This window comes from Danio rerio, chromosome 21, assembly GCF_049306965.1.
Source record: "Danio rerio strain Tuebingen ecotype United States chromosome 21, GRCz12tu, whole genome shotgun sequence".
Taxonomy (NCBI): domain Eukaryota; kingdom Metazoa; phylum Chordata; class Actinopteri; order Cypriniformes; family Danionidae; genus Danio; species Danio rerio.
In genome coordinates this window covers 37,732,956-37,751,184 of record NC_133196.1, presented here as the reverse complement: position 1 = coordinate 37,751,184, position 18,229 = coordinate 37,732,956, and the positions used below count along the sequence as shown (strand labels likewise).

At 35.2% G+C, this 18,229-nt stretch overlaps 1 protein-coding gene and 1 long non-coding RNA gene across 2 annotated transcripts in view; one reads left to right on the top strand and one right to left on the bottom strand.

The window, feature by feature from the left end:
- The window catches only part of map4k6 (mitogen-activated protein kinase kinase kinase kinase 6), a gene marked incomplete at its 5' end in the record, with an annotated part of 40,607 nt that extends 28,374 nt beyond the window's left edge, over positions 1-12,233 (bottom strand). Inside the window, 9 exon segments of the mRNA NM_001045260.2 lie at positions 356-487; positions 1,961-2,033; positions 2,150-2,192; positions 2,303-2,350; positions 5,596-5,651; positions 6,030-6,094; positions 6,175-6,265; positions 10,461-10,518; positions 12,018-12,233. Coding sequence (NP_001038725.1) covers positions 356-487; positions 1,961-2,033; positions 2,150-2,192; positions 2,303-2,350; positions 5,596-5,651; positions 6,030-6,094; positions 6,175-6,265; positions 10,461-10,518; positions 12,018-12,110 — 659 coding nt within the window.
- Positions 12,234-14,277: 2,044 nt separating this feature from the next.
- Positions 14,278-17,324, top strand: LOC141379884 (uncharacterized). Its single transcript, XR_012396825.1, has 4 exons — positions 14,278-14,362; positions 14,759-14,836; positions 15,682-15,738; positions 17,069-17,324. It is a non-coding gene; the product is annotated as an uncharacterized lncRNA (long non-coding RNA).
- The last annotated feature ends 905 nt before the right edge of the window (positions 17,325-18,229 follow it).

Here is an 18,229-nt window from a genome sequence, read left to right as displayed (position 1 = left end):
GCAGTCAAGTCACTGCGGACCAATCAGACAATGTATTGTGTGCACATGAATCGCAAGCTTTGGCTTTACAAGACATGTGATCTTTCTGTATAGTGCGAGTTGGTCACTTGCTTAAATCCCATAGAGTATGCCCAGCCTTAGTGTACTTCCCATCTATCTGAATTATAATCTGCACCACTGTCATCTAGACTCTTAAGCTTTTCAGCTGTATTGGATTACTCTTTGTTGGTCTGGATTATTTTTTGCACCTCCTTCATCTACAGCTTTCAGCTGGTTATTTTGTTAATAAAAATGTTTGTTCACTCGCAAATGGATCTTGTGACTTTCTTGTATATATTTGTTTGTGCGTTCAAACCTCATAGGGTGTAGGTCAAACATAGGTGGCTGTAGCTCTGCTAGCTCAATAGCTGTGATGCCCACTGCCCAGATATCACACAACTGGTTGTAACCACCTTTCTTTTCCACGGCTGCAACTTCTGGAGCCATCCTAAGAGAAAAATATTATACAATAAAATACAACAAATATTAAAAATGAATAAATATATTAATTTTTATAAAAGGGTAGAAGAAGAATGTGTTGAGGGAACCTTGTAACCATGTTGCATGCTGAGCTGTTTGCTGTTTAGCTCTCAAGCTAATAAATCTTCTTGACTCCTCATGTTTGAGCAACCATTACAGAAATTTGGACAATTTGAAATAAAGTATTCATTATATTTTTCCATTAACTATGTTATTATTATTTAAATAACTAATGGTATTTTCTAAATGTATTTACAGTCAATATAATAATTTTATTCATACCACCATTTTAAGGTTTGATATCACTCCATTTTTAAAATAAGTATTTAGTATTACATTTGATGTGTTAAGTGACATTATACAGTGGAAGTCAGAATTATTAGCCCCCCTGAATTATTAGCCCCCCTGTTTATTTTTCCCCAATATATGTTTTATTCTCTGAACATAATAGTTTTGATAACTCATCTCTAATGTGACATTTAAAGGCTTAACTATGTTAATTAGGTTAACTAGGCAGGTTAGGGTGATTAGGCAATTTATTGTATAACAATGGTTTGTTCTGTAGACTATTAAAACAAAATATAGCTTAAAGGGGCTTAATTAGCTAAATAAATTAAAAAGCTTAATTTTGACCTTAAAATGTTTTTTTTTTATTTTTTTTTATCAAAACTGCTTTTATTCTAGCTGAAATAAAAGAAATAAGACTTTCTTCAGAAGAAAAAATATTATAGGGGATACTGTGAACATTTCCTGGCTCTGATAACCTCAATTTGGGAAATATTTATAAAAGGAAAAAAAATAAGTATAGTATAAGTAAGTATAGTATAGTAAGTAATCATTTTTAACTGTATTGACTTCAACTATATATATATATATATATATATATATATATATATATATATATATATATATATATATATATATATATATATATATATATATATTAGAGCATTAATTATATTTTTCCACCAAAATTTTAAGCAGCACAACCATAGTAACTAATTATAATATATGAAAAAATACAATATTATGTTGTCATGTGTGTGGGAATGAGAGTTTATGGGTGTTTCCGAGCAATGGGGGTTTACAAGTTAGTGTAGGCTTAGTGCTGGGTTGCAGCTGGAGGGGCATCCACTGCGTAGAGAACATATGCCAGAGTAATTGGCGGTTATTTTCACTGTAGTGACCCCTAATAAATCAAGGACACAGATTTCCGCAGATTTTTAGCCCATCATTGAGTCTATGTATTTACTTGTGTAAATGTGTGCAAAGTTATTACTTTAAACAAGTAGTTTGAATAAGTAGCTAAATACTTTTGGAGTGTAAGCCTAAGGAAAATGAATGAATGAATGAATGAATGAATGAACATACTCTTTAAAATGGTAGTGTAGAAAAAATACCCAATCTATGTTTACAAAAGCATTACATCTTGGTGGCTTACCAGTATGGTGTCCCGATAAAGGATTTTCTTTTAGCAACAGATGCGTTGATCTCAGCTGCCACTCCAAAATCCGCTGACAGACAGAGGGGAGACAAAAGCCACATTTAGGAGATTATTTGAGTATTAGTTAATATATGTATGTGCATGTTTATATCTAAGTGTATGAGATAGTGGTAAACCCAGACTGACCTAGTTTGACATCTCCTCGCTCTGTCAAAAGAATGTTGGCACCCTGTGGGCAACCAAGAATGACACAATGAGCACATCCACATAACTTTTCTATCTCACATGCACTACTGTATATATGATTGCATGTAATAACATATTAATTAGTAAAATTACTTTTATGTCTCTATGCATTTTTCCAGTCTGATGGAGGTGGTGTAGCCCCTATAAACATATGAAAAACAACTGTGAAAAAAATATACAAACTTCTGTTTACAAACACACATACATACAGTGCATCTGGAAAATATTCATAGCTTTTAAATTTTTCCACATTTTTTATGTTACAGCCTTATTGCAAAATGGATAAAACTCATTTATTTCCTTTAAATTCTACACACAATACCCCATAATGACAACTTGAAAAAAGATTTTTTGAAATTGTTTAAAATTTATAAAAAATAAAAACCTAAAAAAAAAAAATCACATGTACATGAGTGTTCACAGCTTTTGCCGTGAAGCTCTAAATTGAGCTCAGGTACATTCTGTTTACACTGATCATTTTTGAGATGTTTAAGCAGCTTAATTGGAGTTCACCTATGGTAAATTCACTTGATTGGACATGATTTAAAAAGGCATACACCTGTCTATATATGAGGCCGCAGGGTTGACAGTGCATGTCAAAGCACAAACCAAGCATCAAGACAAAGGAATTGTCTGTAGACATCCGAGACAGGACGTTCCAATGAGCACAGTGGCCTCAATCATCTGTAAGTGGAAGATGTTTGGAACCACCAAGACTCTTCCTAGATCTGGTCGGCCATCTAAACTGAGTGATCAGGGGAGAAGTGCCTTAGTCAGGGAGGTGATCAATAAGCTGATGGTCACTCTGTCTGAGCTTCAACGTTCTTCTATGGAGAGAACCTTACAGAAGGACAACCATCTGTGCAGCAATCCACCAATCAGGCCTGTATGGTAGAGCAGCCAGACGGAAGCCACTCCCCACCTGGAATTTGCCAAAATACATCTGAAGGACTCTTAGACAATAAGAAACTAAATTCTCTGGTCTGATGATACTAAAATTGAACTCTTTGGAGTAATGGCAAGCGTTACGTTTGGAGAAAACCTGGTACTGCTCATCACCAGGCTAACACCATCCCTACAGTGAAGCATGGTGGTGGCAGTATCATGCTGTGGGGATGCTTTTCAGCAGCAAGAACTGAAAGCCTAGTTAGTATAGACGGTATGATGAATGCAGCAATGTACAGAGACATCCTAAATGAAACCCTGCTTCAGAGTGCTCTTGACCTCAGACTGGTGCGACAGTTCATCTTCCAGCAGGACAATGACCCGAAACATACCTCCAAAATATCAATGGAGTGACTTCACAACAACTGATGAATGTCCTTGAGTGGCCCATCCAAAGCCTAGACCTAAATCCTATTGAACATCTCTGGAGAGATCTGAAAATGGCTGTACACCCTCGCTTCCCTTCCAACCTGATAGAGCTTAAGAGGTACTGCAAAAAAGAATGGTCAAAAATTCCCAAACGACAGTTGTGTCAAGTTTGTGGCATTATTATATTCAACAAGACCTGAGGCTGTAATTGCCACCAAAGGTGCATCAGCAGTATTGATAAAAGACTGTTAATACTTATGTACATTTGATTTTTAAGTTTTTTTTAAATAAATTAACAACAATTTAAAAAAATCTTTTTTTCATATTGTGATTATTGGGTATTGTGTGTAGAATTTTGAGTAAACAAATTAATTTAATCCATTTTGGAATAAGACTTTAATATAAAAAAAGTGGAAAAAGTGAAGTGCTATGAATTTGCAGGTGCACTATACACGCATATATATTAAGAGACAACTTAAGAATTCTAATTTTCTATAGATAATTATGTCTAGAGTATGTATTTGAGAGAAATGTTAATATATTTGTTTTGTTTTATACATGTCTGTTAAAGTAATTGCAGATTAAAACTAAAAATATTATTTTTATTTATATATATTTTTTACTATTTTTTTGTTTTTATGGCAAAAAATTGGTCAAAATGACAAATGTTGTCATTTGTTATGAATGAAAATAAGGGTTATTCCACTAAATATTTAATTGTTTCCATAATTCTTCTAAAGTTAAAATACTTTTGTTTGGTTTATAAATGTATACGATCATGTTTAAAATTGTTTTGGAATTTTGACCAATTATCATTTTACGCTCTAGGTGAAAACCTCTAGGCTTATTTAATAAAATGTCATTTGTAGTTTGCTGAAAAAACAACAACAACACAAATTGGGTTTTGCTCACATAAAAAAAAAAATAAATAAAAAATAAAAAACGGTTATTGTCTGACTTACAGGGTTCTTACCATTGCCACACTCTCTGCACTTTTGATACCACTGATTGATTAATTTTCAATTTATTAATCCCAGAGGGACATGATTTTGTCCAAGTGTCACGCGTCACAGAAAATACAATTTTAAATATGCACAGTGCATTTCAGTGCTCAGTACTCGAAGCTACATGCATATACAGTTGAAGTCAGAATTATTAGCCCCCCTTTGAATTTTTTTTTCTTTTTAAAATATTTATTAAATTATGTTATATTACGGACATTTTCACAGTATGTCTGATTATATCTTTTCTTCTGGAGAAAGTCTTATTTGTTTTATTTTGGCTAGAATATATATATATATATATATATATATATATATATATATATATATATATATATATATATATATATATATATATATATATATATATATATATATATATATATATATATATGCAAGAACTTGCTATAATGCTTCTTTGTTACTGGAAGTTGCACTGATTGCACTGCTTTAGTCCTATTTCAGAACTACTGCAGTTTCAAATTTTAAGTTAAGTAGTCTTAAAAAAATAATCATTACTTTAAAACAAATGAAAATAATATAAGATAAGATAATGCTTCTTCTCTGGCAGATAATTCTGCTGTGGCGACCCTTGACAGGATTTCTGCAGGTTTCTTCGAGTCAAATTTATGACTTTTTAAGACCATTATGAATGAAATTTTAGACTTATACAGTGATAAACTTTTGGATTTTTTCTAATGAGCTGGTTACTTCTTTAAATAGTTTTTGTATTAATGGAAAATCATGTAAAGAGATGTGTTGCTTTAGTTGTCTTTCTCTGATTAGACAATTAAGTTTAGAGAATTTGCTGTAAAATTTTAACAGCTGTTGAATAGAATCTCTTTGCAATAAAAAACTTAAATATATAAAAAATGTTTTGAAATAGATTGGGTGTCAGCCCAATAGGGTAGCTTTAAAACCAACAACCCAATATTTCAGTAAATTTAAGCCTTTTTAAAGCTGAAAAAAATTTTTTGAAGACATTTTAAGAATTCTTAAGACCTCGTGGGCTTCCTGCCTGAAAGTCAGGGACTAAGCTGAAGGAAAACGAATGAACGAATACTTTCTCACCTGAAGTGTCTCTCTGCTAACATAAGCTATCTGTCTCTCTTTCAGAGGACCAGTGACTGCAGAAACACAATGACCTCATTTAGACAGACAAATTAACATATGAGCTTTTGAACATTATCCCTCTTTCAGACAACATAAATAACAACAGAAAACAATGGTGAATGCATACACTTCAAACAAGTTTTAAAAACAACATGGCAAAGCCCTGTTCATTTTAAGTTGTAAATATGTTCACTTCAATTTTTCTATCCAATCAATCAAGCATTAAAATAACTGACAGATTAACTGATCGTCATATTATTTGCATATACATGACAATTATAATATGTAATTGTAATAACAATAGCCTAGAACATGTCCAATTATTTAAATCACATGCAGTAATACATTATATGAAGTATTAAAAAAATTAAGCAAATTGCTGAATTCTATACCATGGTAAATATCTTGCAATGACCCTCCTCCACAGAATTCCATGCAGATCCATAACTTGTTATTTCTAAGAAATACAAAGATGTTTGTTGTTAGTTTTACTTCAGTTCTCTGCATAGTGCAGTATTAATTTTGTGTGGAACTAACCTTAGGTAGCTGCCAAAATAGGCAACAATGTTTTTGTGAGTGCAGTCTTTCATCATGGTTATCTCATTTTGAATGCTTGAAATATCATCACCTGACAGAAAATAAACAGAGAATTTCAAAAGAATGTTGGCACCCTGTGGACAACCAAGAAGGACACAATGAGCACATCCTTACCCTCAGGGACAGGAGGCTAATCGAAAAAAAAAAAAGTTAAATAATAATGGTCTGTGAACTTTTCTAATTTTGTTTTAATTAATCATCTTTTAAAAATATTCAGAATAACATCTTGATTTTCCAGAATAAAAATAAAATAAAAAATTGCTGTATAGTTAATAATTCTTGCAATTAATTGAATTAACATCTGAGAAGTATAGTAGCTGCATGTGAGCCTTTCTAGTCCTTTAGTTTCAAAGTTTCAAAATTTCAGGACTGGTATTAATTAATGTACTGTCCCTGACATCCATGTGACATTAAAGAGACTTGTTAGTCAAGACAGCCACACAATATCCAGTGACCTAAGATACACAGGGTGAATCTCTGGACTGGGCAACTGGGGTGGTGGTTCCCATTTTTAAGAAGACCGAAGGGTGCGCTCTAACTATAGGGGGAATCACACTTCTTAGCCTCCCTGGGAAAGTCTATGCCAGAGTACTAGAGGGGAGGTTCCGGCCGACGGTTGAACCAAGGATCTAGGAGGAACATTAGCCGCGTTTCCACTATCGCGCCTAAAGCGAGCGAGCCAGGGCGAGCCAAGGCCAGTGGCGTTTCCACTGTCACTTCTGGGGCCTAATCGGGCCAAAGCGGGGCTTTCTTGGGGCCAGCGGCCAGCCTTTTTCGACCCACCGAATACCTTGGGCCAAGGAGGGCCAACTGGGGCTTCGGGGCGGAGTGAAAGGAGAGGCGGGCAGTTTTCTGATCGCACATGAGTACATGCGCCAAACAAATAAAGAAATAAGGGGAAGAAAACATCTAGCCTTATAGTCTGGGGTCTTTTTGCGTATGATCACCCTTATGTTTCCCTTTTAAATGTAAGGCTGCTGCATAAAATAATAAAGTAGTTTTAATTTATAGTGACGTTCTTTGCTGCGTCCTCCTTGATGTTTCAATAACACATAATAATCCTTACACCATATTAAAGACACAGCAGACAGTAAAGGTTTTCGAGAGTTTTTGTCAAGTTTAAAATGTTTGTTTGTGCGCGTTTAGATGCCTGTATGTGTGTGTGAGAACGGGCAAGAGCGCTCCTTCACAGCTCTGTTATGCCGCGAGCGGCTTTTTTCTTTATATATTTTGGAGATAATACACAATATAAATACAACAGAAAGACATAAAACTTAACAAATTACGTGCCCACTTTCGTAGACTTTAAACAATATAGTGTCATATCTTGATAAAATAGCCTAAGATATATTGAAATATAATTTAAAGAATTGCAAACATTGGATATATAAAAAATCGCATTAAATAAATAAACCAATATAAAATAAACAAAAGCTAGCTATATGTAGGTAGCCTATATACAATACATAAATCAAACCACAAAAGCCACATATAGCCAAACTTTCATTTTACAAAGACCTATCTGAAAAAAACGATTTTCGATATTTTCTAAAAACAGTTAACACCGGAGAAAGTTTGAAATATTATTTATAAAGTATTTGGATGCGATGATATTAATCAAATCGCGCAAACAGAGCATTATTTGGGTGAGTGAAAGCAGAATCTAACCTATACCTTTTTTTCTGTCACTCAGTCCTGCGCAGCGCTCGCTGCTTTAAACGAATCGGGGGAAAGTCCAACACAAAATGTGTTCTATATCCTCAAACAACTATTTATGTTTTTATGTGACGTGGTTAAATTTATAAATAAAACTTTAAATGAAGAGCTTTAGTGAATAGCTGCTGAACGCAACAAATATGGCTATATTTTATCAGGCTACTCGCTCTTGTGCTGAAACACTTAACACGACGTCTATCAAAACGAGGATGTAATAAAATACATGCCATATCGAGTTATAAAGGAGAATTTCTGTGGCTTTATATTATGGATGTGTGCGCTCTCTGTGTTGGGTCCTTCCGTTAGTGGCGAGAGCACTCGATGCACAATGCCAACAGTCGGTCGGCGAGTAAACAAATGTAATGAATGGAAATACACAGGTCTGTGTGTATAGACATTTCATGTACTGCTGTACAGTAACGTGTCATTTGTTTGTTTCGGTTGTCTTCATTTCAATGGTTTCGTTTCGTGATGATTCTATGGTGTGCTTTATCTGCCTGTCCTGATTCCCGCTAAAGTGGGCGGGTTGTGTGACGTTTGATTCGGGGAGTTCTGTGGTTGGTGTTTGCGTGACGCGCTGTGAGCTACTAGCCCGACAGTGGAAACGCGACATGATTTCGGCCTTATTTCTCAACCTCCCGGGCTATTGGCCCGGCCCGGCCCGATTAAAGCCCTGGCTCGCACTGGCCCGATAGTGGAAATGTGGCTATTGCGGTTTTCGTCCAGGCCACGGCACATAGGACCAGCTCTATACCCTCACTAGGGTGCTCGAGGGTTCATGGGAGTATGCCCAACCAGTCCACGTGTTTTGTGAACGTTGAGAAGGCATTTGACCGTGTCCCTCGCAGCATTCTGTGGTGGGTGCTGTAGGAGAATGGGGTCAGAGGCACTTTTTTAAGGGCTGTCTCGTCCCTATATGAACAGAGAAAGAGTTTGGTTTGCATTGCCGGCAATAAGTCAGACTTGTTTCCAGTGCATGTTGGGCTCCAACAGGGCTGCCATTTGTCACCAATTTTGTTCATAATTTTTATGGACAGAGTTTCAAGGTGCAGCCTTGAGTTGAAGGATGTCTGGTTTTAGGGACCACAAAATTTCATTTCTGTTATTTGGTGATGATGTCGTTCTGTTGGCTTCATCGAACATGGACCTTCAGCATGCACTGGGACAGTTTGCTGCAGAGTGTGACACGGCTGGAATGAGAATCAGCACCTTCAAGTCCGAGGCCATGGTGCTCCACCGGAAAAAGGTGGTTTGCCATCTCCAGGTTGGAGGAAAGTCCTTACCCCAGGTGGAGGAGTTCAAGTATCTTGGGGTTTTGTTCACGAGTGAGGGAAGGATGGAGCATGAGATTGACAGGTAGATCAGTGCAGCAGCAGCAGTAATGTGGTCGATGTACCGGTCCATTGTGGTAAATTAGGAGTTAAGCCGAAAGGCAAAGTTTTTGATTAACAGGTCAATCTACGTTTCTACTCTTACCTATGGTCATAAGATTTGGGTCATGACCGAAAGGACAAGATCTCGGATATAACCGACTGAAAATAAGTTTCCTTCGCAGGGTGGCAGGTCACATCCTTATAAACAGAGTGAGGAGCTCTGTCACCAGGGAGGAGCTCAGAGTAGAGCCGCTGCTCCTCCACATCAAGAGAAGTCAGCTGAGGTGGCTTGGACATCTGTTTCGAATGCCTCCAGGATGCCTACCTAGGGAGGTTTTCCAGGCATGTCCCACCGGGAGGAGGCCTCATAGAAGACCCAGGACATGCTGGAGGGACTATGTCTCTCGGCTGGCCTGGGAACGCCTCAGGTTTCCCAAGCTTAAGCAGAACAACCATTTTTTAAAAATAATCAAATCATGAGCTAGACAATAAATTATGTGCTGTTGTATTGTCTGTAATGAAATACAAGTCAAAGTAAATTTAATAGTCACTTTTTTTTCTAATTTATCTGCATTTTCCACACTGTCCCAATTTTTTTGATTTGGGATAGTACATCTAGTAATAACATTTAACATTTTTCCTCCTATGATGCTGGGCTTCCCAACTATAGTTTGTAAGTTGATAAAGAGCTAATAACTAAATCAAAATAAGGCTTTCGTGTTTTAAAAATTTCTAATTATTTTGTGATTATTATTGGTCGCTTTCTTTGTGTGTTTTAAAAGTTTTTCTCAAGTTTCAGCGAAAAAAAATCTAATAAATATATTTTATATATATATATATATATATATATATATATATATATATATATATATATATATATATATATATATGTGTGTGTGTGTGTGTGTGTTTTGTGTGGTGTGTGTGCAGTTTAACGTTCCCTTTAAATTCCTAGGAGGTACATTAAGTACAAAAAAAGAGCTGGAGGGGTTTGGTTGACTTTGCCTGCTAATGGATAGTTTAAAATCATAAAATGCAAAAGCAACTACTCAATATTGCCGACATCTGCTGAAAATTACATGAATGTATTACAATATCAATAAAATACAAATGAGAATTTAAATAAAAAAGACCTACCAGGGTCCAGTTTGACCACTTTAATGGCTGCAATGACTGAAGTCTTGATGCTACGGGCCTATAAAGATAAACAAAGTTGTTGGTTTAGCATATTAATTTATTGTCATTGTGCTTCTGCAAAAACCAACATGTGTTGACATCAGACCTTTTTGCGGTAATCAGATTTAGATATAGTTTAGCTTCTTCCTGGTTCTTTTAAAAGCCTGCAGAGTATCAAGCCATTATAAGAACTGTTGTCACCTCACTTTCAATATTATATTTTATAAACAAAACATCAACATTAGAATATTTTGCCAACAAATTTAATATACATAATGTCCTTAATGATAATGTCCTTTTGATGTTTCAATTTTGTACATTTCATTTGTATTTAAAGAGCTAGTTTACCAAAATTGTTTTATTTACTCACCATTTACTCACTCTCAAGTTGAAACAACTCTTATAAGTTTCTTTATTCTGTTAAACACTACCGAACACATTCTGAAGAAAGATGTAAACAAAACAGGTTTGGAAAAAGTAAAGGGTGAGTAAGTGATGACAGAATTTTACGTTTTGCATAAACTATCCCTTTAATTTTGTGTCAACAGCACGTGAAACAATCTACAACCACTCACCACCAAACTATTATAAAACAATTTATCAAGCACATATGCCAGTGTGGTCCAAGACAAAAAAAAAAGCTGTCAGTGTGTAACCACAGTAACCATCAGCCAATAGTGGATGAGCACACACTAGAAAGGTAGAGACATGTACCAATACTCATTTCCTGTTTTCTTTCCTGCTGAACCAAATCACATCCTGTAATAGGTCTTTCTTAGCTATCAAGGCCATGACTGTAATTTATTCAGTCACAGTGATATGAAATGGGAAATCTAGCCAATCAAAATAAGATTACTGTAAGATACACAAAGACATTTCAGCAAGACAAAACTGTGCATAGAGATTTAAAACGATTTTATTAATTCTTTCCTCAGTTCCTTGCATGCAAAAAGTACTGTTTTTCATGCCCTGATATTATTAAGTCTAAATGTTTTGACAACAAAGAGTTAAGTTTAGGAACAAATTTGATTTGCTAGATAATGTTTCAGTAAAATATCATGATTTCTATCTGATCAGGAAGCAGCAAAGGTAGCTTACAGTAGCCTACAGAACGTAAGCAGAATCGCATGCTCTCTGGGCGTTCCTGAACATCAAAGTGAATGGGATGTGAAAGTTGAAAGCATAACAGAGAAACCGTCTGACAATACATCACATACGGTGAAGTTCAAACATATTAATGTTCTGCAAGAAAGTGTTTTAAAAAACAATGCGTAAATTAAATTTGCTAATAGACAATATATAAACAGTGTACGTGAGGCATGAGGCATGTGAGCCACTGTTTGTTACCCTGTTAGTGGTACCAAAATGACAAATGACACTTTTACTAATCTGGATTTTTTTGAGGTGGAAACATTGGCTATTTTAAATCGTTATAGTAATATTTTCTTTATTTTACATCACTGACACATAGTGTTCACGAAAATTGTTTGTACAAGACATTTTCTATCGATTTCCTACCTTAAAAACATCTCCGTATGTCCCGCTGCCTATGCGATGTATTAGCTCATAGTCATCGAGCGGATCCGTGTGCGATACGCCTGCTGTGTCCATAGCAGCGCGGCATTTGATTCTTTTTCTCACGGTGCTGAATCAAGTGCGGATGATCCTCATCCAATGCCACTAAACACCACTTCCTCAACATCCGCGTAACAAGTGCACTAGACTGAATATGACTGCGGTCAAGCCAGCCGCGTATGGCAAGCCGAAGGTATCGTAAATACACTATTAATCAATCGCGTTTACAATTAAAACGCCGCATTAAACGGCGCTAATACCATTTCAAACGCCGCTAAAAACGCCGTTCTGGTTGCAAACGCCGCAAATAACGCGCGTAAACCTGTAAAAAACGCCGTTTTTAACGCCGTTTTAGTGTTAGTAAAAAGCGCGGCTTATGACGCATTCCGCTTGCCACAAAACGCCGTTTAAAACGCCGTTTTGACGCCCTATTCACACGGGGCTTCAGCGTCAACGCTTGACAGAGGGCGTGTCTGAAGTTGGAGCTGAAACGACCGTCATAGAAGCGTCAGCCAATGAAATTCAGTCAGCATAGGCCACTGTCTGAGCTGGTGTATTTGCATACAGCGATCTGATTGGCTGACGCTTCCGTCGGCGCTTGAAAAGTTGAGCTGGTCCCAACTTCTGCAGCGAGGAACGCTCCTGAAGCGGCGCCGACGGATCCACAATGCAGTTCGGCAACGCCTGTTGTCACCCATTCAAAGTGAATGGGAAGCGTTGACGCTGACGCCCCGTGTGAATAGGGCGTAACCCCACTGAAACGCGCGTTATGAACGGCGCTTTCCTGAAGTATAATGAGCCACTCCCGCTGATTTCCACAGCCAGTAAGCTTGAGCTGCTCTCACCCAATCAACGATGAACAGAACCAGACAAGACTAATTCACCACTGATCGTGGCACTCTGAACTGATAGCAAATGCTTATTTACAAAGTACCTTTTAACATAGATAGATTCCACGTCTTTATGCTTGTTAATGTTCATTTTAGATAGATGGCATCAGCAGAAATGTATTTTTGGAAGTGCCTTGGCAAAAGTGACCGGGCATGTTGTTGTAACCCTTATTTCTGGCTGTTTACAGACCATTCTCTTCAACGTGGGCATCGCAAATAAACGCTGGATACCAGGGTGATAATTCGTTTCTTTTATTTAATCTGGAGCATCGACATAACATTCACAAACAACATTACAACAGCATTGCATCTGCCGAATTCCTCCACTTCCTTTTTTCCCTCTCTCTCCTGCTTTCCAGTGCGCCTCCCTTAAAGGAGCCGGAGCACAACAATAACTTTCTCAACTAACACATATTAAACATTGTAACAGACATATTGAACGTAAATAGTTTAAGTAGATTCAATAACATTTTTACAGTTAAGTATTAATTAGCAAAATATAAATTAAAATAATGAATAAAATGTAAAGTTACATTGACGTTACATTGACATAGCAGGTCTATGCAAACGCAAACTGACTTAATACTATTAGGGCTGGATGGGCAACATCAGTTGGAGGGCTAATGCAGATTTTAGCTCCAGCCCATCAAGCTCCTGCCAGCTTTAGTGGTCTTGAATACGTTGGTTAGCTTGTTTGGGTGCGTTTGATGTGCGTTATAGCAAAACTCCACAATGCCATCCCTGACAGGCCCTGCGCCAGGGGCATTTTAATAGGGCAGACCTTATGACTGATTTTGGACCCTCTTGTTCCTTTCATTTAGGCTATTTATTCACTTATTTGTTATTACTTTGCATTGCTGCCCAAGTTACTGACTTAAGGCAGTATAATATACTTTTATAGTAATAATAATACGCACAGTTTCATTATTACATCAATGAATTAGGTAGTGCAACGATGCTGTTTATATAAATGAGACAGATCTTTCAGCGCCAAACAAGTGCTTTACATTATTTTATTCTCCTTATTTATTTTCGTTTTATTTCAAATAATAAGTGTTAAAAGTTTTAAGTAAAGACATCAAACTATGCCCACACATGCAAGCTAACCCGGTTAGACTATATTCTATACCGGTATAGTGAAATCAGCATAACACAAAAAAATACGTTTAAAAATCAAGATTTAAAATTAAATGCCATTATTTAAATTGTTTTTAAATTGTTTAAATGTTTATGTAAATGCTGCGTTCAGGCTGCATTACTTTAAAGTGTGCATTACCGAGCCTTATTCCAGCACTGCAGCAGAGAGCGTTGTCATGGAAATGGAGCAACGACACGACACGACACGACCCCTGACCGTCAACAGCACTTCTCTCATGCGGCAGTTTTCACTAATTTCAGGTAAGTTAAGTCGCTAAAATCATGCAAATGTTACATACAACTGTTTCCGACACCTTTCTTACTGACAATTGACATGTTTCAGTTGAATATGTATTTTATAGAGACGGTTGTGTCTTTGGAAAAAGTCCGTTAGCATCTTAGCAGAGGAAACGTTAGCATTAGGCTACTAGCTCTTGTTTATTCAAGTTTTGGCATTTAATTACATCTTTATGTGTACATGAGAGGTTTGTCAATGTTTTATTGGAGGTAGTCTACTTTATTTATCCTAAAATATGCACTTTACTGTCAAGGAGAGCAAATTAAAACGTTAAAGTTAGTACACATGTGTTAACTTACTTTGATATTTCACAGTAATGTAAACTAATATTGATTTCAAAAAGTGCTCTGTTGTTTCAGGAGTGACAAAATTGCCCCTACAACAAAATAGAAGAGCCAAGATGAAGGGAGCTGATCACAGAGATGGAGGAAACACAGGTAAGACTATAATTAATTGTTAAATAGATTCATTTGCATTTTTCATAATAAATCCCTATATTATCATGCATCTGATACATGTCTTGATTGCAGTTATTTTAAGGTTTTGACATGCAAACGTAAATGAGTGGTTTTAAACAAATTTTTACTTTGCTTTTCTCAAAGCTGAATTTACAGCACCAGTGCTCCAGTCCAAAATGTAATATTGTATTTATAATTTGCTGCTGATCAAGCAATATTTCTTATTTTTATTATGTTTTGTTATTTCAGAATTCATTAATGAATAGAAAGTTTAAATTGAACAGTATTTGAATCAAAAATGTTAACTCTTTTCTGATCAGTTTTATGCATCCTTGTTTAATAAGTATGCATTTCTTAAAAAATCTCACTGACTGCAGTAGTATACATGACCGTTTAAGGTCTAGGGTCTATTCAACAATAAACAATACATCCTGGAAAAAAAAGAAAATAGCTTACACAAGTATTTGCCATCACATCTGTTTTTAACATTCATAATAATCAGAAATGTTTCTTAAACAGCAAATCAGCACCATTTGATAATCAACATATTAGTTCAGTCTTAAATGCTAAATCAACATCTTAGAATGATTTCTGAAGGATAAAGTGACATAAGATTTAAATAATGTTGCTGAAAATTCAGCTTTAAATTACAGCCATGAATTACATTTTAGGATTCACATTTAAAATATATATTTTTAGGTCCCTTACACTTAAACTCATTCTTAAGCCCAAAAATTAATATAATTTTTTTGGTACATGCATGATGAACAACTCATATTTATTTATGTCATGTCTTTTTTCTCTTTTTCTTTTGTTTTCAACAGCATCTTAAAAGGGGCCCAATGGTTCTAGAGCCAATCAGCTGCTGAACATATTTATATGTAAGTAAAGTTTTGACTGACTGACAGACAGTAATGAGCAAATGACAGTGTGTGTCAGAGTGGCAGTTCTTTAAAACAAAGATCTGGAAATTGATGTAGATTTCAATTCAAAATGTATTTATTTTGAAATATTCATAATGCTTTGAGATATGTTCCCTTTATGCACTAGATGTCCATGTTAAAAATTCCATGCATTAACTCTCCTCAACCAGATCACTTCTGAATTTAACTGTGGTTAAATTGCACTGCAAACACAAAAGCTCTAAAATACCAATACAATACAAATAGTGCAGAGCACAACAGAATAAGTTACGAACCTGGCTGCAATCCTGTGCCACTGTTTCAATTTTGACATGTTGATTTGTCAATTTTTTTACTGACTCTTTACAGTTGTTCTGCAAATATCCTTCAATAAGTAAATATCCATCAGAAGTAGTAAATGATATTACAATAGACTGACACTTTGACGTTTTTCATTTCTTATTTTAAATGTTTGCAAACAGATCATTGCCATTCATATCTGTAAGATGATTTAGACATTCTTAGCTGCAAATAAATGTATACTATAAGCATTTATGTAGCACTATAAAGTAATGTGGACCCAAATTGCTTTACAATCTTATCAGAGGTTTCACTTTACATGTTATTTTAAAAACTCATGTAAGCTTAATTTGCACATAAACAGCATGCACCATTAAATATTTGCTAAGGACTGTGGTGTTTTGTGCAGATCTGTTAGTAATATATATTAATGTTAATATTAATAACCTGCAGGAAATTATCCTATTAGAATGATTTTTGAAGAGTCCTCTGACACTGGAGTAATAATGCTGACAAATCAGCTTTGACCTCACATTAATAAATTGCATGGTCACACTTTATTTTGCGGGTCCGTTTGTTGAGTTTAAGTTATACTGCATTTACATGCCAACTAATTCTTATTAGATTATAAGTTGTCTGTTAGGTTAGGGTTGTGGTTAGGTTGGGTTAGTGTAAGTTGACATGTAGTTGCAAAGTTTTTTTCTTGTCAGTTTAATGTCTGTTGAAGGAGCAGTATCAGCAGATATTAAGCAGACAGTCTACTAATACTCAGATGGACCATCAAAATAAAATGTTACCAAATACATTTTAAAATGTATTGACATTGAAAATTATTATTTTAAACTGTAAACATATTTTAGTGTTACTTAACTGTAAATTAATTTAATCAATCAAATCAATTCAGTCTTGATGTCCAATAAAAGACAATAAAAATACAAACATTATTGTTTATAGTGACCTAGTTACTGATGATGGACAAAAATGATGATTGATGATTCTGTTATTTCAGGATAAGAAAGAAGCCTGCTACAAGAGAGACAGCGGAAGGGAGCCTCCAAGACATTTTTATTAGGATCTGCTAATCATGAGGGGGCAGACAAAAGAAACTGCATTTTCCTTCAGCTTAATATCAGGGGTCGCCACAGCGGAAGAATCTGGATATTACTTTGGCATATGTTTTACACAGCAAATGGCCTCTCAGCTGCAACCCAGCACTGTGAAACACCCATACACTCTCGCATTCACAGACACTTCTACACAATGTTCAAATTCACCTACACAGTATTGCGCATGTGTTTGGACTGTGGTGGAGACCCACACCAAAACAGGGAGAACATGCAAACTCCACACAGTAATGCCAACTGACCCAACCGGGACTTGAACCACCAACCTTTTTGCTGTGAGGTGACAGTCTGAGCCACTGTGCTGCCCCAGTGTAGTTCTTAATAACTTCCAGATATTTTACAGTTTGATTTTGTAATAATAATGTTTACATTTATTGTAATATGTTAATATTTATTCACAATGTAATTATTTTTTATGTTATTTATATTAATGTTAAATGTTATATTAATGTTATAATATATTATAATAAATAATTATAATAATGTTAAATTATAAATAATAAAAAAATTTATAATGTTATAATGTTTTTTATAGTTTATTTTTATATATAATGATAAGTCTCAAAGTTTGTCTTTTTATTATAGACAAACTTATTGTTGTATGGGTAACACTTTTCAATAAGGTTGTATGTATTAGTTAATGTTAATGTATTTACTAACGTAACCAATGCATTTATTACAGTATTTATTCATCTTTGCTAATGTTGGTAAATGGTAAAAAAGTTGTTCATTGTTTTTTCATTTTAATTCACAATTTATAAGCTAAAGTTAACAAGCATGAGTTTGGATTTTATTAATGCATTAGTAAATGCTGTACATTAATTATGCTGTACAAGTATTGGTGATACTTAGTTCATATTTAACCCTTTAACATAATGAAACTACTGTAAAGCGTAATTTTATGTAGTTTATATGCATTTTATATTTATTTTGTTATATTTGTTAACGTATGTGTTTTTGAAACAAGTCACCATAATCTAAGTGTTTAACGTATGCTCGTTATGTAGTATTATGAATAAATTTTATAATGATTAAGTATTTTGTAC